We start from the raw sequence: 23,075 nt of genomic DNA on the forward strand, positions 1-23,075 counted from the left end.
CTCTTGATTTCTTTCTTAGTATATTTTTGTTAAAAACCAATCGTCTATGCAGACTGAGCGTAACTTAAATGGTTAGATTTCTTGTGGTGGAACCATCCGGACAGAGTTGAGGTCTTCAATATGGCATGATGCTTGTATTTTTCTGAAACATCTGTGGCTCGGTATATCGAAGGTGCTCATATAGATATAACGTGCATGTGTGTATTTATAGAGGGTGAGTATATATGTATATATATGTAAGCATCACACAAGCATAGATCCCGAGGAATTGGACTCAGACGAACCCTCAGAGTTTAATACATTTTACCTGTTGCAATACATATGGTTCGGTCGCCTACATAGCCTCCCAATGTAGGCAAAATAGCAGAAGACATGGACGACGCATGTTGTTATTTGTTATATAAGCATGTGTTCTTTTTCATACATGGGTTTTTGTGTGGTTTTATATGCAAACTGTGGTTTGTTCAGGCTTTCGTGTTTTTCTTCTGACTTTTTAATTTTTTATGGTCTATTATTTTCCCTCTTATTTCATTTTTTTCTATTTTGCTGGTTCATTAATTTTTTGTATTTAAATTTACTGAATGTGTATTTTGGCAAGAGTTCATTACGTGTTAAAAACATTTTCATGTATTAAAAATGCTCATTATATTTTTAAAATGTTTGTATACTAATATAATACTCACGTTGGACTTTAAAAATATTCATCCAGTATTAAAATCAACATTATATATTTTTTCAAATCATCTTGTTTTCTAAAAATGTTACTTATTTATTTATAAAATATATTCCATGCAATAAATGATGGTTAACATGTATTTAGATAATCATAATGTATTTCAAAAACTGCTCAGAGTGCATAAGTATTTATTGCGTATTTCCAAAATGTTTGGAAGATATTTTTAAAAAATTATTATGTATTTTAAAATATACATCTTGGATTTCTTAAAATATGCTAATAATTCTTGACTTAGATGGACATTTTTTAAATACTTGAACACATTCAAAACCCATGATTAAAAATATGAACACTTAATAAAAATACTTACCCAATATATTTTATATAATATTTATAAAAGATAGAAAAAATTGGAAAGAAAAAATATGCTCGCTGCGTGTCGCTGCTATGAGACATGGCCGCCTCGGGGGGCTGGGTCTAGCCATACCGCAACATTGTAGGTGAGTCAACGCTAAGGCCATCTCCAGTGCACAAGCCCTTGGTGTGGCGCTTAAAGAAAAAAATTGGAATATTTATGAGATATCACCATTGCAAGAGCATCTATTCCCAACGAAACACAGTGATGTGCAAGCGCTATAGAATTAAAATCTTACTTGATCGGGCGTGTGCTTTAATAAAGAGTCATACACATCATTTTGCATTGGTGCCAAGTAAATGATTGGGATTGGAGCCATGCTGACAAATCAAGTAGGATTTTCTTCCTAGCGGCTATCGGTAGCGCCCCCATTCTAATAGTCTAACCCTCGCTAAGGGCGAGGTATAGATGAGTAATGGCACACATAGAAAAAGCTTTTTTAGACATGGATATTAAAAAACGAGTTGGTTGGCGCAAGGTGAAAATTAAAGAGGGGGGCGGTGTTCATACAGAAGCGTGAACGCAAAAATCAGGGGATAACTAACAGAGATAAGAGCAACTCCAACAACTCCTTCAAAAAACTTCTTGTGAAACTAGTTTTACATGATGACTATAGCATTTAGGAGAGTAGTCCAAGAGTAACTTTTGTGAGTTCACATAAGCTTCTTCTCATAAATCCATTTTATCTTATTTTATTTTTAATTAAATAAAATATAAATAATTTTCGGCAAGGGGCGGGGTGTGGTCACCGTCGGCAAGAGGCGGTGTGGTGCCGGGCGGCAACGTGTACCGAAAGTTGAGAAAAAAAAACCTCTCCAATAATCCCGTAAAGCGTCCATAACTTTATGGAAAAACCTGCAAGATGAAATGACCAATTTATGAGATGATGTAAAGTTATTGGAACTTTAAATGAACTATCCATGAAATTTCTTTTCCCAACTTCTCGTAGACCGTGATTATTTTAGAGATATATGGGCCCGATTGAAGATGCTCACACCTCTGTCTGTATTATTCTTTTCTAAGACCTTGTACAATGCAAGGTGTGTAGGATATGTGCTTAAAAAATCATATTTTTATTTCAGCATATGTGTTTATTTATAGAGAGTATACGTTTAATTAGACATTCCTCTTATAAAGATAACCATTGGTGTTTAAGACCAGTTTGGTTTATCTTACGAGCACCTCTTTTAAGCATATTCCATTGTACAAGGTCTAACTCAGAATTTTCTCTTAGAAGTCCACTCTATATATATGAGAGATGGTACTCTCGACAACTGTAAACGCAACTATATCTTCTCCTGCTTATACTAAATATATGTCCATGCACGTGCAAACCCATTGACAGGTTAGGACGGACAATCAGCCACTACAGCCGTTGGCCGAACGAGGAGTCGTCTCCGGCTCCGGGAGGATGACGGAGTACAGCAGGGGCGCGGAGCAGGCGCCGGAGACGAGGGCCAGGCCGCCGCCACCGCTCACCCATGAGGACAACCGCCGCTTCCTCGAGATGCTCCGCGAGAAGAAGGAAAGGTATTGCATGCAACGATCTCACGCAATGATCGATTGAGCCAGCCAGCCGGCCGGCTTTGTTGGATGATGAGTTCGAACGGGCTGACACTTCCGCAGGTTGGGGGTCGGCGTAGAGAAGGTGGAGGTGAGGTTCGAGGAGCTCACCGTGGAGGCCGACGTGCGCGTGGGCCGCCGCACGCTGCCGACGCTGCTCAACTGCGTCCTCAACGCTGCCCAGGTATGCATGTTGGTATACCTACGTCTGCTGTTATTTTTTGCAAAAAGAAAACAGTTGCTTTATGCGTGGATATATATGCATAATGCATTGCAACCAACAGAGGTTTGATATAGCGCGCGCCTTCTCTCTCGGAGGTTAGACTAAATTAGAGAGAGTACTACTGATTTGGCAGTCTTGTTTAATCACAAGACAGATTATCATCTTGTTGTAATATACAGAACATGACCGTATGTATCTCAAAAATGAAAAAAATGACCATATTTTCATAAAAAAACACAAAGCATGACCATTTGTTGGTCCAGGTAGTTGCTCAAATTAATGTTGATACAAATAGGTTAGCCCCAGCCAGCTAAGCCTACCTTAAACACGATTCACAAATAAATAAATAAATAAAGCCTACCTTAAAGCATCTCCATCAGACACGCGCTAAAATTTTTATACAACGTTGAAATAGCGTTTTTAGCGTGCTGGAGGGCGTATGCTCCAAAGACACTGCAAAATATGGCGTCTAATCTGACGGCCTCACCTGCAACAACACAAATTTTATAGCGCGCGTGAGCGGACGCATCAAATATGCAGTGCGTGTTTTACCCAGCGCGGTGAACCTTGTTTACCATGCGGAGGATTTTAGCGCGATAGCTGGAGCGCTAGTTTTAATTGCACGCGCTATATACTTGTTTTTTCCAGCACGCGGCTTATCTAACGCGTATGCTCTTAAACAGTGATATTTAGCTGCACCGTGGGCAGAGTCATCTTGGCTGAATTGATTGATAGGTAAGGCTTACCAAACAAAGAAACATCATCTAACTAGCTCTCTCCAATAAAGCATTGTTTTCTATTGTGCATACACTAGGATAGATGCAAAAAAAGCTTCCGCTCCGCTTCAACCGATACATCAGTAATACAAACACACACCAAACCTGATGGGGATATCAGCTTACAAGATAAGCTCATACAGCTAAACAGGGAGCCAAAAAACAAAGACAAAGCGAAGCTAAAATAAGCACTAGACTAAAGGTGCTCGCTAGATTCTAACAATGGGCACATGTCGTCCCGGAGCACCTCGACACATCTTGCCAAGCAGGCCACCACTCCGAAAGCACACTCCCAAGCGACCGGTCAAGAGACACACGATACCAACAATGTGAAGGAGAAGTCAAATAGACGACACCTTTAAAAAGAAAAACGACGCCCGCATGTGTCATCGGCCAGAGTCAAGAACGGCATTTGTCGGCGCCCAACCAACCAACCCCCGAAACCAACTTGGCACTCATGAATCACAACCAATGAACACTGGGTAGGTTAAATTAGGTAGTACTGATTTGGCCAACTATGATAGAGTGCTAAACATGGCATATATATGTCCATAAAAAAATATGACCATATTGTTGACAAAAAATAGTTGCTCGAAAAAAGTTGATATAACAAGGTTTTTGACCCAACCAGGCCTACCTAACAGAGCTATTTAGCTGCACTGTGGCGGTATAGCCTGTAGGCAGGATCTCTGGGCATAGATTAAAAAACCGAACCGGAAATCGAACCGGAAAGGTTGTTGGTTTAGGTTTTTACCGGTCAGACCGCCAGTTCACTGGTTCGATTGTCGGTTTTTTAAGCAAAAAAAAAATGTTGAGTAATATATGTGTTAATATAGTGTGAAACAATGGTCAAATAAAATTATTTTCATGTAGTGAACAACAAAGTAGCATAGCCGAGTTGGTTATAGAACCGTCGGTAGGCCTTGCGTATTGCTCAAATGATCTGGAATTGAATCCCACTTCTCCTAATTTCTATTATAATATTTTCCTTTTTTTTTGGTTTAATGATCCGGTTTTTTACTGGTTTTTTTAGAAAACTGGCTAGTTCGACCGGTTTTCTTCCGTCCGATTGTAGAACTGTTTTATTAGCTTAAAAGCCGATGAGGTTGCCGGTTCTGAGTTTTTTTTTTATCCGATCGTTGGTCCGGTCTGGTTTTTTAAACTAGGCTTCTAGACAGGAGAACCATCAGGTAACGGTAATCCAGGATATCACGAAAGAACACGAGAAAGCTAGAGTTTTATTCCGGTATGGGTCATAATTACGTACAGAACTACATATCCGATCACATCACATCATTCAATAAAGGCACTACAGATCCTAATTAAGGCCCAAAACATCAAAAATATTTGACGTGATGCTGTCTACAGCTACACTCAGTTTTTTTTTGGCAAGGTAGCTACTCAGCTGTTTAATTAGCTGCATGCATGTACTGTAGGCAAGGTGACTTGAAGAGTTAACCAACTTTCGTGGTCCTATTAATCAACTGTACGCCTAATTAGGAAGGTCCGATTGTGGTTTATTTGGAGGAGCTGGCAGATTAGCCATAATCGCTATGTATTCACTTGCAAGAGGATGGCAAACCACGAAGTGGCACGTCTTATGTTCGAGCGCTGGGGGACATTCGCATGCACAGATCGATCTAGTTATTTTCTCTTCCACGAGTATCCACGATATCATTGTTTTTGAACTCATTACCTTAATAATGTAAGAGCTTATTTGAGACTGCTCTGCTACTTAAAATCCAGCTCTATTTTAGAAAAGACAAGCCAAACCGGATAGCTCTACGATATACTGCTCCGCAAAAAAACTAAAATCTAGAGTACATCTTCAAAGTTTTTATGAAGCTTCTGAGAGGGTGCTTCAAAAAACTCTAGAAGCTGTAGTTAGGAAGAAATTACCCACCACTGCCACCAGTAAGTGAATATTCCTTCATTTCTTTCCCCTCAACCAATCAAATAGATTATTTCCGCAACATTTTCTATTCTTGAAGCTGTAGCTAGATGGAAGCCAAACATTCTCTTGATAATGCTATAGCTTCTATATGAAACTGCTTCAAAGTGAATTTGATGAAATGAAGTTGATTTTGATGAATTGAAGCAGTCCCAAACAGGCCCTTAGCCCTTGTTTCATCAAATTGAAAGGTGATAGTATTGTTGGAAGAAAAGATTATCAGTATTATCCAATCATGTAGGAGTACATGTTTGTAGAGGTTCTTAAAAGTGTGTCTCCACCGTTTTAGCCAAACTCAATTTTACTAGTCCTTCTATGCTACATCAAAACATTTTGGGCCGTTTAATTTTGTCATTCAACTGCCAAGATAAGTCAATACTACACCACAATTCTTGTACGGAGTAGTATAATTAGATGCCAGGGACACTTTGGTAGTTGTAAGTATGATAGAGATGCTTGGTATTATCAGTTGCCCGCCATGATGTAGAACCACTCATGAGCTTGTGATGTTTTTAACATGGCTTTTCACTATCGTTTATCAATAACGAACTCAGTTGATCAAATCGACGTGGTTTCCGAGATTTGCTTGGCGCCGTCACACGCCAAAACAAGGTGGACACGATCTTCCTAGAGTTATTGTGAAGTCATTACACCAGCGAGAGACAAGTTGGGATTTACCATGCCTAAAGAATCATTAAGATCACTCACACACATCTCCTCTCCAAAAGCTAGCATTGGGAGCAAGGTAATACATTGCATTATTTAAAATAAAAGTCTATTTATATATTAAATAAATTCTTTTGTTACGGAAGGAAGCCATGCAAACACAGGGAATTAGACAGAACTAGAACATTTGCATTTAGCTATCCCATTTTATTTCCAGTTGATGCTCAAAACAAATAGTAACAGGAGCAATGTCTGATCAATATATTGTTGCCTCTTATCATGATTCATGAACCATGTATATTCTATCAATTCTGTTCCTTCTAGGCAAATGATTTTTCCTTCTTTTGAATGATTTAAATAGTTGATAAATGATAGCACTCGGAAGAACAGAAACAAAACCACAACTTAATTTTTATAGTTGTAAATAGTACCATGGCCTTACAAAAGCAGATATTTTCTATTACATGAACAGTGTTTCACGCCTTGTTAGCCTTAAGAATGTACGTGCATTACCATCGTCCTACATTATACAGCGGGCACGCATCCATTGAGACTTAGACAACTAAAATACAATAGAAAATAAATATATATAGCTAATAATGCGTAAATGGTTGCTTCAGATTTACTGGAAACATTCTTGTAGTGTCCGCAATAGGAGCCTCTGGTTCACTTGTTCGCATTGTTGGTCGTGTGGTCGTTTTCTTCTTGACCATCAACATCAAGAGGTTCACGCACGTTGAAGAAGACCATCATCATCTGGCTCTGCAAAATCAAATAAATATTTTGAAACAATGGCATGAACAGAGTGAGTCAAGCTAACCAAATCAATCAATCAGACAGAGAAAACCAATTGACCAATAGAAGCAAGGTGAACCTACAAACGGAGAGGGGTACGGTGGTGCTTGCAGCCTAGGGAAGGGTGGAGCAAGAACTTATAACGTTGGATTGCAAAGACTGTCTCAGTTATTGCGAGCTCGAAGTAGTCATCGGTCGCAACTAGCAACACGGTTTTCTTTCCCTCATTTCTCACGTGCCCTCGACGTCCAAGCCATGTTTCACAAATTCTGTACACCACTTGCTCCCCTAGCAGGTCATGTATACTAGTCTTTTTGTCTTGTGTTTCTGATTCTTTTTTTCCTTTTTTGTTTTTCTGCTTTCTTTCTTGGTTAATATTTTGTTGTTCATTTTCAACTCTATGTTTTACCTTCTTAATTATTTTTATTTACTTACATTTTTTATAGTTTCCATAATTTATTTGTAAATGTACATAATGTATATTACAAGCTGTGTATATATAATTTAAATGCAAATTTATTTTTATTTTCTTGTTTCCTTTTTTGTTTATAATTTTCTGATTTATATTCATATTCATCATTTCTTTTAAATATATTTATCTATGACTTTATTTTTTATTCTTAATTTCTTTTTTAAAAATATTTTTTTTCTTTTGTTTGTCTTGTTTTTACAAAAGGTTCAATGTATTTACAAAAAAATCATCTCCTGTTGCAAAATATGTTCAGAGTTTATTTAACAATAGTCCATCATGTATTTTGCAAATGTACATATTGTACTCAAACAAATGTCCATCATGTTTGAAAAGTATTCATCTTTGACTTTTCCAATGTTCATAATACATTATAAATACAAGTAGAGACCTTTTAAAATTACATGAAAAAAATATGCGAGCACATCTTAAATTTCTCTGAATATTATCATGTTTTCCCATCATATCTTTTTGCTCTTATTAAATTTATTTGTATATTTTATGCTTATTTTACGCTTACATTTCAAAAACACACAAATATACTCTGGAATGCGTGAGATACTTGAACATTTATTAAAATAATTTTATCTATTTTTTATGGATGTTTTTTAAATGAGTGAACACTTGTTATGATACATGATTTTTTTAAATACATCACGGAGATATATTTAATACACGATGAACACTTTCAAAATACAATATAAACAATTTTAACCCATGATGAATATTTGTTAGTAGACGGTGATTTTTTTCTAATATGAAATAAACATTTAAAAAATAATTTTTGTTTTTAATAAATTTTGAATTTGACGAAATATGTGATGAGCATTCTTTGATATACACGATGAATGATTTTTAATAGATGATTAATATGTAAACAATAAGGAATTTTTTTACTAAGCGATCAACTATTTTTATAGATACACCCTGGATTTATTTTAATACACGTTTTCAAATACGCAATGACCATTCCTTTATACACAATGAAATTTTTTCAGTAGTCGGTCATTTTTTTAATACACAACAAAAATTCAAATACACAATTTAATACACCATGAACATTATTTAAAAACATCATGATCGTTCTTGAAAATACATGATGAATATTTGTTCTACACAAGCAACATAATTTAATATATGATGAACTATTGTTTATATACCTTATGAACTTGTTTCAGTAGACTTTTTTCAATATGTAATTAATCTTTTTTCATACACTATGAACATTTTTTTAATACATGGTTAATGTTTCTAAATACACCATGACCATTTTTAAAATACATGATTTTTTTATTTCATTGAATATTCTTTTGAATAGGAGTGAACATTCTTTAGAATACATGATGAATTTACGTAAATATATGAGGAACATTTGATAAAATACATGAGGAACATTTTTTAGTACATTCTGAACTATTATCTAGATACACGATGACCTTGTTTTAATACAAGCGGAACATTTTTAATAAAATATGAATATTTTTGAATTACATCCTTAAAAAATATACGGATGGAAATAAAGGAAAGTAAAAAAAGAAGCATAAAATGGAAATGTGAGAAATGAAATAATACTAAGAAAGAAAAACAAGACACCATAAACTACCATACCGGTAAAACAATAGACACAAGAAAACATATTTTAAAAAGGAAAAAAAGCACGCACATTGTGAACATAAAATAAAGTCAGTGAGTACATGATAGCATTCGTTATGTCCTATACGGGATGTGATGCAGGCGAGCTCCACATCGATCTCGCTACTCGTGAGGTATAGGCGTTCCCCTCAAGGATACCATCTGTGTGCTTGTTACTCCGCACCCTTGGATCTTAGTCCGCACGTAACGAAGCTGATACCGGGTAAGCATTTACTATACTTCTTGGCACAGCTCAATGGTGAGGATGGGGCACATGCTCTCTTTTATTTTTATTATTTAGATTTTTGTGACTGTTTTTATTTTGTTGTTTTATCTATTTGGTTATCTTTTTCTATATTTATGAGTTATATTTCCCAATGAAAAATGATGTAAAAAATAAAATTGGCACGTCCTTATGAACTTTTAGAAATACCAGAAAATTAACAAAAGAATTGTGTAATTCTTTATAATTTTGAATATTTTCTAATTCACAAAACTCCTTTGTATAGTTGAGTATTTTCTTATATGTGTGAAGTATTTTCTAAAACGCGATTTCTTTACAATATTCAAACTTTTTCCCAAAACATTTTAACATTTTACAATTTTAATAACTTTTACAATCTTATTATAAACAATGTTATTAAAATTCTGAACAATTTATATTTATATATTTATATTTTCATTATTTTTGAAATAATTTTCCTCGTAAATAAGTAAAACCATCTTAAATCCGGTGGGCCTAGTAGCATCTAGCTTCATAGTTTGTCACCTAAGCAGTGAACACACTAGGGCCACTTTCGCCGAATTGGAAGACCAAGTGAGCAAGCTCACCTCTATTTAGCGCTTCAGGCACTATTTAAGGCACAAATGGTAAACAGCGCAAACACCGTCCTGTCGATGGGAAAAATATCTGGTGCACCAGAGCTTGTAGAGCTACCGGTGCACCGAACTTTCATTGTGCTTTTAAATTTTTTAAAAAAATCTAAAAAACAATTAGCACACTTACACAACATCAATATAGGTTGTCACAAAATTTGGAGTCAATATTCTGAACATAACTCAAAAAAACAAAAATGATAAATTTAATACTGAATAGTACATAACATAACTTGGGCTTAATATTTGGCCCATTATCAGACTGATGTCAAATTTGTCATTTTTGTATCTCAAACAATATTTCAAATTTTCATATAAGATTTTGTGACATCATACATTCGTTAGTGCTAGATTCCTTTCAGATTTTTTAAAAGATTATATGGCATCCGGTGCACCGGTAGCATGGATACATTCGTTAGTGCATGTACACTTGATTACAATTGTCCATGTTCTGGGTTTGCCTATGTATGTGATTTTGAGTCCACTGGTAATTCGGGGAAAAGCATGTCTCTTGACTTGAGAGAGAATTGTTCAATATGCAAAAATCAAGAATTCATGCTACAATTTTGGTCTACATGAAGCCATAATTTATCAAACGTCTATGTTCACTTGAAAGCCAGTGGTATCTCCCTCCCCCACATGGTAATTAGGTTCTACCAGTGAGATGGCGACACACGCTGCACCACCGTCCTACCTTTGTTCCCCATCTCACCACCCGCACTCACATGACTACTTCTTTGTGAAGCGATGGAAAGGATGATTAACTTACAATGTTACTGACTAGTTGGGGATTGATTCCCCATACTTCATGCTTTATCCCCAAACCTCTCAATACTCCTTAGGTCTCCTTTGTGATGACGCCTAGTACTGGTCGACTATTAGAGCAGTATACAGGACATGGAGTTTCTCAGCCCGGGCTCAAATGAGCTCGGGTGAACAGTAAAATCAAAATAATTTCAAAAAAGTTCAAAAAATTCGAATTTTTTTGTGATAAACATTGACAAAAGTTCTAATATCTTGCAAAATTTCATCAAAAAATCACATTTTTGTGAGGCGTGGCAAAAAACAAAAAACAAAACCGATACTCTGAAAATGCTACTTTCAAAAGCATTTTGAAGTATCAATTTTGTTTTTTTCCATGGCTTCCACAAATGTGATTTCGTAATGTAATTTTGCAGGCTGTTAGAAATTTTGTCAATGTTTGTCACCAAAAAAAATCAGGTTTTTTTGAATTTGTTTTGATTTTTTTGGATTTTATTATTCACCCCAAATTCATTTGAGCTCGGGCTGAGAAGCACACTTTCCCAGTATACATTGAATTTAACCTTATGACTGAGAAGAATAGCTTGTCTATATTTACTGGAGGGTGCCGTAGAAAACTCAAGGTTTTGGAATTTGGAAAGCGTAATGCAAAATGAAACACACTAGTTAGTTTTTGTTAACCACAAAAAGTAAAATGAATAGGTATGCATGCAGATAGGTTGAAAGGAGAAAGTTAGTGAAATAGCAGTTTTGGCACTAGGCTAGGAAGTATGGTATCACAAAATATTTAATAATTTTTTCGAGGGAAACACCATCATGGCGGTTTATATTTCATGTGTGAATATAGATACATCGTTTGTTAATAATTCCACTAAAAAATCCAGGGGCTTTGATTTCCAAACAATGGTTTGAGACACCTCCGAGTTCTTAGCCAACAGATCCGCCACCATATTGGGCTCTCAAGGGCAATGGCTATAAACTATAGAAATAAATTAATTGCTAGATAAGAAATAACATTCTTCATAAATTGTCGCTGCAGGTCCAAGTGAATTGCCGCCACTTTGCATGATCTCGATTACCTCCATGCAATCCGCTTCGACATAATATTTTTTGCATACAATTTCATTCGCTAGTAGGAGACCATTTCGCATTCCTTGAGCTTCCGGAGTCACTGCATCTCCCACAAAGGGTATATCACTATAGGCCGCAAACAACAAAGAAACTAGCCTCAGCACGCAACACTACTCCCGTACCTCCAGTACCAGTGTCCTGATCGAATGTGGCATTGACGTTAAGTTTGATGATGCCCTCCGGTGGCTTGGACCAGCCATGTCTCTTGATTTTTGTTTGCTTCATTCCTGCTCGTGAGAAGTTCTGCGCTAGAGTTGACATAGCTTGGGCCAACCTGGCAGCTCATAGATGTGTTCACCGTGTGTATATTTACGACGTTCCCACCATGCGTACCAGATAGTCGTTGCTACTAAATCATTATGCTGAACGCCAGCCACCAGCGGACATGTTGTACTGTTGGATAGTAGAAGATCAGCCTGCACCAATCCTCCATCTCTCTCTACTGTATAGACTTCACTCACCAGCTCATGTAGTCCTATAATTCGCCAAATTGCCTTTACCCTCGGGCAGAGAAACATGGCATGTCTGATGCTCTCACAGTCTGAACTACAAAGGGCACACTGGGAACTTGCACTCATGTGTCAATTAGCTAAACCCCCACGACAAGGAATAGCTCCTAGCAAAGTTCTCCTATGAATTTCAATTTTTGATGGCAGACACAATTTCCAAATGGTACACCAGACTGGAATAGTACTTGAGGCCTGTAATGAGTTTGTTGTCCTCAACTCTCGTCCATGTTGATGCTCCCATTCTTTATGGTAGGCCGATCTCACTGAAAAAATCCCACTCCTATTAAAGTGCCATGATACAAAATCTTACATCATCCCCAGAGCTAGAGGGATGTACATAATGTGTTGCACATCAATTGGCCAAAAGAGATCATTTAGCAATTGTTCATCCCACACTCTGTTTTCTAAATTAATGAGTTCAGAGACTAGTGATCACTATATTTCCCCTTAGTGTAACTACTCTGCGGGTAGGGCTACTAGGTATCCAAGGGTCATCCCAAATATTAATCTGTGAACCATCTCCTACTCTCCAATTGTGTCCTCTTTTGAAGGACTGAATTCCGCTCCATAGACTATGCCACGTATAACAACAACCCTTCTTCAAACTACGATTTAGAAGGCCACCATCAGGAAATTATTTTGCTTTCAATACTATAGCACATAATGATTCTGGTTCACACAAAAGCCGCCAACACTGTTTTTCCAGAAGAGCCAAGTTAAAGCAGTGCGAGTCTCGAAAGCCCATACCACCTTTATCCTTTGGAACACACATCTTCCACAAAGCAAACCAATGTATATGTTTTTTAGGTAGTCATCACCCCACCAATATTTAGACATGGCGCTGGTTATACTCTTGCACACTTGTTTGGGAAGTTTGAACACTGACATGACATAAAAGGGAATAGCTTGTATTACTGCCTTTAGTAGGACTTCCCTTCCACCAACAGATAATAGTTTCTCCTTCCACCCTCTTATTGTGCTTAATACTCTATCTATGAGATGTTGAAATCAATTTGAACTGTCCACACCCATAATTGTGGGCAAGCCCAAATATTTGTCCGTGATCGCTTCTGCCGTGATATTAAGTGAGGTGCATACTTCCACTCTTGTATCAACAGGAGAGCAAGGACTGAAAATACTGTATTTAGCCTCACTCACCATCTGGCCAGAAGCAGCGCGATGATCATTAAGTGCTCTTCGAAGGCTGGTTGCATTAGTGGCATCAGCTCGCATGAGAATTAGTGAGTCGTCCGCATATAGGAGGTGGGAGACTGAGGGGGCATCGAGGCACACCTTGACTCCTAATAAATTTCTGGCCTCCTCCTCGTGCATACTTAGGCTTGTCAGGCCCTCATCACATAGAAAGAACAAACACGGTGAAAGAGGTTCGCCCTGCCTTAGGCCCCTAGAAAGAATAAAATAGGCAGTTCACTCATTATCCACCCGTACCTAGTATTTCACCGATTTGACGCACTCCACAATAAGGGACCCCCAATCTTCCGTAAACCCCAGCCGTAGCAAAATTGCCTACAAGAAAGTCCATTCCATCTGATCGTATGGCTTGTGCATATCGAGCTTCACCGCACAAGTGCCATATTTACCGGTTGTCTTTCTCTTGCTTGAATGATATGACTCAAAAGCTACGAGAAAGTTATCAGTGATAAGCCGTCCCGGTACGAAGGCCCTTTCACTTGGGGATATATTTAAGAGTTTGTGACAATGATGGTGTGTGTGTGAACCTAGTTCAAATCGGTCAACAAAATATAACCATGATGGAGATAAATGTACATTCTTGAGTATATCAGGTGTGCTACTTCGAGGACAACTGGCGATAAATGCCTTGAATGCTAGTTTGTGATGTGGTCCTGTTTTGTGTTGGGGGCGTTTGAGTAATTGTTTTCTTGTCCGCGTGGTAGGTTTTGTAAATTTTCTTTTGGCTCTCCATGGTTGATCATTTTAGTGTTGTCGCCCCTCTTTATACTGCCAAGATTCCATATTTCACTTTCCTTCTATTATGATTGCATGCAATTCTGCCACATCATTCAAATAACGTAGATATGTCGCATCCGTTTAGAGGACTTGACATAAAAATATATCAGACCAAAACGACAATGCATATTTTCATGTGGTTTAACATCTCTCTCGTATCACATATGTATGTGTAAATCTAGATGTTTCATTGAATAACATATTATTGTGCCAATCACATTCGAAACCATCATTCTAATTTTCTTTATTATGTAGGAATTGGCAACATATTCACACATGTGTACCACAAGGAAAAAACCCATCAAAATTATAAATGGAGTGAGCGGGACAATTCGTCCATCACGGTAAGCATATGCCTACTTCTTACTAAACCAATAATGATTATCTATAGAAACTATTTATCTAAGGTTAAGTGTTCCACTGGATACATGTAATCTCGTAAAGTTCCAACAATTAAAAGTTCATCATTCAATTATTTACTCATGCACCATTCAATTTCTTTATGACCCAACGTAACCAGGATGACACTTCTTCTAGGAGCACCTGGCTCCGGGAAAACAACTTTTTTGAAAGCACTTGCAGGGAAGTTGGATTCCTCTTTGAAGGTATACTAAGTTGTACTTTCCAGTAAAACCACTACTAACAAAAAAACATTGGCTAACCCAAAAATGCACGTTTTCTTGATGTCACTTCTTGGAATAGCTCAAAGGAAAGGTCATGTACAATGGAGAAGAAGTGAATTTCTCAACACCTCAATATATGCATGCTTATATTAGCCAGTATGATCTTCACAATGCTGAGATGACCGTTAGGGAGACGATTGATTTCTCTTCCAAGATGTTGGGAACCAATAATGCATTTGGTGAGTCGCCCTCTTGGGTACGGTGTTCTATTGTTATTACAAATCTGATATAACTTTGTTCGAAGAATACATATATAGGAATAAGCTAATGTATAATAAATCCACACAATATAACTCAAGAAGTACTCTTGAAGTTGTGCAAGGAATCCTTTTTTTTGTGTGACATAAATACTTATACAAAATTCTTGTTTTAAATTTCCACCTTAGGTATGCTAGGAGAAGGAATAAGAAGGAAATATGGTCTCATCAACAAGGTGGACGAGGATATCGACTCATTTACGAAGGTCATAAATTATTTTTTGCCAATATTGGTAAAACTAGAATCCAGTTTCCCAATTACTAAACTATTTTCTCTATAGGATACCACCTTTGGAGAAGCAAGCAATCTTACAACAAACTATATTATCAAGGTAACTTCCTAACCTCTGAATTTAACATATGTCTTGGTAACACAATAAAAAAACATTGTGTAAATGCAGATACTTGGTTTATATGATTGTGCTGATACCCTAGTGGGGGATGAGCTGAGAAGAGGCATATCAGGAGGACAAAAGAAAAGAGCCACAATCGGTATGCATTGTATCTTTTGTACTATGTAACTTGTTCTTCTCATCACCCACAATCCCACTACCTAGAGTGAAATTTGAAATCCTAATTTATGCATAATAATTGGTACAAGTAAAAATTTATCACTCAACAACCTCCATATTGTGTACAATATTGCTTGTTTAGACAACAATAGTTTTTGTTGTTTATTTATTTATTATTTTGTTGTTATTTAGACAACAATAGTTAGGCCACCACAAACACATGGTAAAGTAGAAAAATATTAATTCAAAATGTTTCATTAAATTAACTAGGAAAACAATACATTGGTAGTGAGTCAATGACATACTGCATAATTCTCTCTTCCTGCCGAACTCGACATTGTTCACTTATACTTTTGTTTCCATATTAGGTTTGGTACTTATTTTACTAAAATAGAGCAATCCTAAATATTTTAGATGTCATGTAATTAATCACCATCCAAAAAAGGTGATCCTTTTCTAGTCATAAGTGGACCAAATCTTCGCCCACGTCAATTAAGCTCAATCGAGACTAAGGCTCGACCCAATTGCACAAACTTGTTTCATGATGAAATTGGTGGGATAAACTTGTAAGCAAAAAACACTTTGGAATTATAAAGCTCTCTTTTGAGCCAATTAAAATGATGTATCTGGAAATTATAGTTCTAAACTACTCCAAGGTCCCCATATTGTAACATGTTGCATTCAGAATATATATGTTACATATAATGAACTATATATTAGTACAATAAAAATATCCAATTATGCTTATGGATATGGCAGATATACATAACGATATGTTCGATGATGGCAGTGCCATTAAATAATCAATACTTGTTCTTTTAGTTTTATCATATTTGTTTCATTTCAAGATGGACTTTTTAATGCAGGAGAGATGCTAGTTGGTTTGGCAAGATGCTTCTTTATGGATGATATATCAACAGGTTTAGATAGCTCCACTACATATGAGATTCTAAAATTTGTCCAACAAATGACTCATCTGATGGATCTCACCATGGTTATTTCGCTGCTACAACCACCACCTGAGACATTGGAATTATTTGATGACATTATCCTATTATGCGAGGGTCAAATTGTGTATCATGGTCCTCGAGAAAATGCTATCCATTTTTTTGGAATAATGGGATTCAAATGTCCCGAACGGAAGAATGTAGCTGATTTCCTTCAAGAGGTACTATATTATTAACACCGGTGACAAGGTGCTATTGAATAAGTCAATAATTCTAACAATTTATTTCTTACCAAATTAATGTAAATAAACTTAATGGTGGCATGTGCATTAATACCACTGAATGACGTGCAGTAGATGAGTTACATTTCCATCTGCAAATTAAAGTAATCTATATATTTTTGTCTTACCATAATAATGAATGGCATCAACTTTTCACCATTTGTCTAGGTGACCTCCAAGATGGATCAAAAGCAATACTGGATGGGTGATGAAAATAAGTATCAATATCGGCCAATAGAAAAGTTTGTAGAATCCTTCCATTCTTCCTATCTACCACAACTTATAGAAGATAATCACTACATGACGAATAATACAAGAGAAAACAAGGTGATCAAAACAAGTGAAACTCACAGGATCTCCCGGTGGGATATTTTCAAAGCATGCTTTTTAAGGGAAGTATTGCTTCTCAAAAGGAACTCCCCACTTCATATATTCAAGACTGTACAAACAGTTGTTCTGGCTTTCGTGATTTCAACAATTTTCCTTCGAACAAATATGAACCATAAAAATGTACTTGATGCCAACAAGTACATGGGGTCCCTCTTTATAGCAATTGTGATAGTAAACATGAATGGCATGACTGAGATTGCAATGACAATAAAGCGACTCCCCACATTCTACAAGCAAAGGGAGTTACTAGCATTGCCGGGATGGGCACTTCTTTCTTCAATTTTCCTTATCAGCATCCCAATGTCACTAGTAGAGACATTTCTTTGGACCAGCTTAACCTACTATGTGATTGGCTACGCACCTTCCTTTCTGAGGTACTTCTATTGGCCATTTTAGTATCTAATGATGACAACACTTGAATACGTTGGAATAATAAAAAAGAGTTTGCTTGCTTCATGCAGATTTTTCCAGCAGTTTATGGTCCTTTTTGCGACACATCAAATGTCAATGGGCCTCTATCGTTTCTTAGCAGCAATAGGAAGGACACAAGTAATGGCAAACATGCTAAGCACCACAGCCGTTATAGCAATGTACATATTCGGAGGCTTCGTCATATCTAAAGGTTAGATGTTTAGCAAGAACAAATAATATGTGTGACAACCCTATAACAACAATACATGTTTGAATACACTTGCGGGGATAAGATGCTCATTAGTTTTCTACATCAAAATAGATAATCTTCAACCATGGTTGCAGTGGGGGTGTTGGATATCCCCATTCACTTATGCACAAAATGCTGTTGCCCTAAATGAGTTCCTTGACGAAAGATGGGCTACTGTAAGCATTTCTTTTACCATTCTATACCCAATGTATAGAGCCCATACAATTTATCTATGACCTGATGACGACGACGATGATGATGATGGCCCTTCATGCTGACAGGAATTTTACTATACAAATGCTAATACAGTTGGTGAAGCTATCCTCAAGATCAGAGGGTTGCTCACAAATTGGCATTGGTATTGGATTTGTGTCAGCATTTTATTCGCGTTCTCGATGGTCTTCAACGTCCTCACTATATTTGCTTTGGAGTTCATGAAGTGTATGTATACCAAGCTATCAAGATCCTCGTAAGTGTTGAAATAAAAATGCAAACAAAAGATCATCCTAATTATTTATGATTTGCAGCTCCACACAAGCATCAAGTTAACACTAGTGCAACAAAGTCAAAGCTGATTTGCAAGAACTACAAGATTGGAACTGGCAATGCATCATCTGGTCAAGTTGTCCTTCCATTTCAGCCTCTTTCCATTGTATTTGATCATATCAACTATTTTGTAGATATGCCCAAGGTAAGATCTTAAGCATATCATGCCATACTAAATAGACAAAGCCATTATACTTACCACTAAATAATATCCATTCTCGTAACTTGTTGGCCAAATGTATGCATGTCTTCCACCAGGAGATGATGAAGTACGGAGTAACAGAGAAAAAGCTTCAACTACTACAAGATGTAAGTGGTGTTTTCAGGCCAGGAGTATTAACAGCTCTAATGGGGATCACTGGTGCTGGAAAGACAACATTGCTCGATGTATTGGCTGGAAGAAAAACCGGAGGGTATACTGAAGGTAGTATTCGGATAGCAGGATACCCAAAGAAGCAAGACACATTTTCAAGGATCTCGGGCTATTGTGAACAGAATGATATTCACTCCCCTAACCTTACTGTGCATGAGTCACTACAGTTCTCTGCTTGGCTTCGACTGCCTTCAAATGTTAAATCTCATGAAAGAAATGTATGAGAATTGACCTCTTGCATTTTAATCAGTTTAAGCTAATATATAACATTAGGTCTCACAATATTACTCTCCAAACCTTATTTAGATGTTTATAGATGAAATAATGGACCTAGTTGAATTAACTGGATTGAAGAATGCCATGGTGGGCCAAGCAGGAGCAACCGGCCTGTCAGCCGAGCAGCGGAAAAGGCTAACAATAGCCATGGAGTTAGTAGCTAGCCCTTCCATCATATTTATGGATGAGCCGACCACTGGTTTGGATGCTCGTGCTGCAGCAATTGTCATGAGAACAATAAGAAAGACAGTAGACACTGGACGAACTGTTGTATGCACAATACATCAGCCAAGTATCGAGATATTTGAATCTTTTGATGAGGTACGATCAATTCTAAATTTTAATATGTTATAAATAATTCTACTAGAATATAAAGGAAAAAAAGAATGGTCATGTGGTTTGATGACTGAAAATAGTATTCGACTATTTATTATCGAGCCAAACCATGATTTTTGCCAAAATAAAGCACCAAATACAGTTAGCCCTAACCCAGGGGTTTATTTTTTTTCTTTCATAATAGTATCTTGCAAACAATTGCTAATGATAGCCAATTATCCTTCTGTATGATTATAAGAAATATTACAAATTTACCTGTCTCAACTTGAATTCAATTTAACTAATTGCAGCTTTTGCTTATGAAAAGAGGCGGTCAAATCATATATAATGGTTCATTAGGTCCTCTATCCAGCAACATGATCAAGTATTTCGAGGTAAGATTGCCTCGTATTATATCTCTATAAAAATACGTAAAACAAAAATACTAAAATTACTTTGTCACAGGATATACCTAGTGTTCCTAGAATAAAAGAGGGACAAAACCCAGCATCATGGGTATTGGATATAAGTTCACACACAATGGAATATGAGATTGGAGTGGACTACGCAGAAATTTACCGGAGCTCCTACTTATATAGGTAAGCATGATATGATCATAAAGCTGCATCAACTGTATTTTTAAATGGTTTTAGGAATAGGGAAATGCTAAGAATGACAAATGTGTACCTTGTTTCTGTAGGGACAAAATGCTTCTAATTGATGAGCTTGGGCACCCAACACCGAACACGGAGGATCTATATTTTCCCCCAGGATACTGGCAAAATTTTATGGCACAATGCATGGCTTGCCTATGGAAACAAAGATGTGCATACTGGAAAAACTTAGAACACAATGGTGTTCGGTTTCTAAACACATTTGTTGTATCAATTATGTTTGGAGTTGTATTCTGGAAAATTGGCTCAACCATGTAAGAAGGAATGACGACAAGCCTAATTATTTCCTTTCTTGCAAACTTGTCATGCCTGAATTTGACCATAACTTGGTATTCTTTTGCAACAGAACACAAGAACAAGATGTATTCAACATACTAGGTGTTGTATTTGGATCAGCACTTTTCTTGGGCTTCAATAATTGCATCGGTTTGCAACCGGTTGTGATAATGGAGAGAGTTGTTCTTTATCGAGAAAAGGCGTCAGGCATGTACTCCACCTTGGCCTACACCATAGCTCAGGTAATGTTTCTTTGTCATGATGGTCAAAAGTAGAATAGAAAAATTGAACCCAGAATGATTGGCATATGTTCCTAAACTATGTTGATGGGATTCTGTCTTCAGATGGCAATCGAATTGCCTTACATCCTTGTCCAAGTACTCGTATTTTCCTCGATTGTATACCCAATGACTGGGTTCCAGATGACCACCGTAAAGTTCTTTTGGTTTGTCCTCTACATGGTGCTAAGCTTCATGTACTACACACTTTACGGGATGATGACAGTGGCACTAACACCTAACCTTGAGATGGCCGCTGGATTGTCCTTCCTTATCTACGTATTTTGGACTGTCTTCTCTGGCTTCATCATTGGAAGAGAGGTACTACTCTCACTTGCTGATATACCCTAACCATGTCACTTTAGTTATGATGGCCTCATGGAATTCATACATCAACCATATATAGGCTATTAATTTAATCTGTGATGGAACTTTTTCTGAATTTTTTTTTTTGAAGGACATGATATTTTGTCCATGCCTAACATAACAGCCACAAAATTGTGGCAATGTTGATGCAGCTGATCCCGATATGGTGGAGATGGGTGTACTGGGCTAACCCAGCGGCATGGACAGTATACGGGCTCATGTTCTCACAACTTGGTGATCGTACGGAGCTGATCAGTGTGCCGGGGCAGCCGGACCAAACGGTGCAGGAGTTCCTCGAGGGCTACCTTGGCATCGAGGGCCGCTACTTCTACCTTATCACCTACCTGCACTTGGCCATCATCGCCATCTTTGCCTTCCTCTTCTTCATCTTTGTCAAGCACCTAAAGTTCGAGTGGAGGTAGCACAGAGACTGATTGAACAACGAACTGCAAATACACACTAATCAGTAAATTACTTGCTTGTATAAAGCTATGAGAAGAGAAACATTCAATCACTAATAAGCACAAGACCACAAGGGTTTTGCTGCTGCAATATAAAGTGTGTAAATAACCACATGATTTATGCAAGAATTTGTATATTTGTTACTAGTACGGCAACCTCCAGCCTTACATGATTGTTGATTACAGCAATATGTTGATGAACATATCAAATTGCAAAATATTCCTTTGATAGAGAATATGTGAAAGCATATAAAAAGTTTACGAGATATATTCGACGTGAACGTCCGGCGTCACGGCTGAACGACAGTCGATTAGTACGCACGGCAAGCGTGAGGCCAGAGTGGTGACAGTGCAGCAACTAACGGCCCGTCGCGCGCGCGGCCGTCGCTGTACACCCATTCAGTCCAAAGTTTAAGCGAGTGGCTTAGAGCATCTCTAGTAGAACCCTCAAACCCTCAAACCCTTAAAAATAACCGCTTTTTTACAGTTTTCATTGGAAAGACGGCGTAGACTAGAACCCTTAAACCCTTAAACCCGTAAAAAAATTTAGAGGTCGAACCCTCAAACCCCTTCCCAGCCTGTAGAAGTGAGGGTTGGGGGAGAAAACTGCCCCCAACCCGTACTCCACTTCCCACCTCGCGCGGGAGGCAGTTGGTTCCCGCCCGCGCGAGGAAGTTGCTCCGGCCGCCGCTGCCCCGCCGCCCCCCGCGCTCCGGCCGCCGCCCCGCCTCCCCCCGCGCTCTGGCCGCTGCCCCCCGCGCTCCGGCCGCCGCCCCGGACCCGGCCCCGCCGCCCCTCTGCGCCCAGGCCCCGGCCCCGCGCTCCAGCCGCCGCCGTCGCGCCCGCCGCGCCCCCGCCCGCCGCGCCTGCCGCCGCCCCCCGCGCTCCAGCCGCGGCCGCCGCCGCCGCGCCCCCGCCCGCCGCCGCGCCTGCCGCGGCCGCCCGCCGAGAAGGGCCGCGGCGCCCGGCGGAGCTCCACCGCGCGGTACGCGAGACGGCCTCGTCCAGGCAGCGCGAGCGCGAGCTCCTCCGCGAGCGCGAGCACGAGCGCGAGCTCCTCCGCGGCTGAAGTCATTTTTGTATCCTCTGTTCCTCCGCGTGCATGTTCATAGTGTTCAAAACTAGGCTATAAGGGTTGGGTTTGAGGGTTCTAGTCTTTGCCTCTGTTTTTCAACCCTTAAAAGTGTCAAAAATGACCAATTCTCAACCCTTAAAACTGATTTTGGATTTAAGGGTTTGAGGATTCTACTAGAGATGCTCTTAGCTGGTATATATCATCTTGCAACGCAAATCGCAAATGGTAATGCAGCGTATCGATTTGAACTGTTTACCAACATTATGATCTT

General features: G+C 38.3%; 1 protein-coding gene across 1 annotated transcript; it reads left to right on the top strand.

The window, feature by feature from the left end:
• The first annotated feature begins 2,382 nt into the window (after window positions 1–2,382).
• LOC123449747 (ABC transporter G family member 45-like) lies at window positions 2,383–21,960 on the top strand. Its single transcript, XM_045127068.1, has 22 exons — window positions 2,383–2,621; window positions 2,718–2,838; window positions 14,689–14,777; window positions 14,954–15,038; window positions 15,136–15,295; window positions 15,503–15,579; window positions 15,655–15,705; window positions 15,775–15,865; window positions 16,752–17,053; window positions 17,282–17,877; window positions 17,965–18,125; window positions 18,237–18,340; window positions 18,446–18,605; window positions 18,692–18,855; window positions 18,969–19,301; window positions 19,390–19,680; window positions 19,986–20,069; window positions 20,140–20,273; window positions 20,375–20,602; window positions 20,695–20,866; window positions 20,969–21,223; window positions 21,421–21,960. Exons 1-22 carry the CDS (start codon window positions 2,503–2,505, stop codon window positions 21,688–21,690), a joined length of 4,047 nt encoding a protein of 1,348 aa, XP_044983003.1. The 5' UTR covers window positions 2,383–2,502; the 3' UTR covers window positions 21,691–21,960.
• Window positions 21,961–23,075: the final 1,115 nt, after the last annotated feature.

The sequence above is a fragment of the Hordeum vulgare genome, chromosome 4H, assembly GCF_904849725.1.
Source record: "Hordeum vulgare subsp. vulgare chromosome 4H, MorexV3_pseudomolecules_assembly, whole genome shotgun sequence".
In the NCBI taxonomy this organism is placed as follows: Eukaryota; Viridiplantae; Streptophyta; class Magnoliopsida; order Poales; family Poaceae; genus Hordeum; species Hordeum vulgare.

Coding starts and splice junctions, on each gene's coding strand:
- LOC123449747 (XM_045127068.1), top strand. CDS start 2,503: ATGACGGAGTACAGCAGGGGCGCGGAGCAGGCGCCGGAGACGAGGGCC. Junction 14,778..14,953: donor GGGACAATTCGTCCATCACG/GTAAGCATATGC, acceptor CAACGTAACCAG/GATGACACTTCTTCTAGGAG. Junction 17,054..17,281: donor TAGCTGATTTCCTTCAAGAG/GTACTATATTAT, acceptor CCATTTGTCTAG/GTGACCTCCAAGATGGATCA.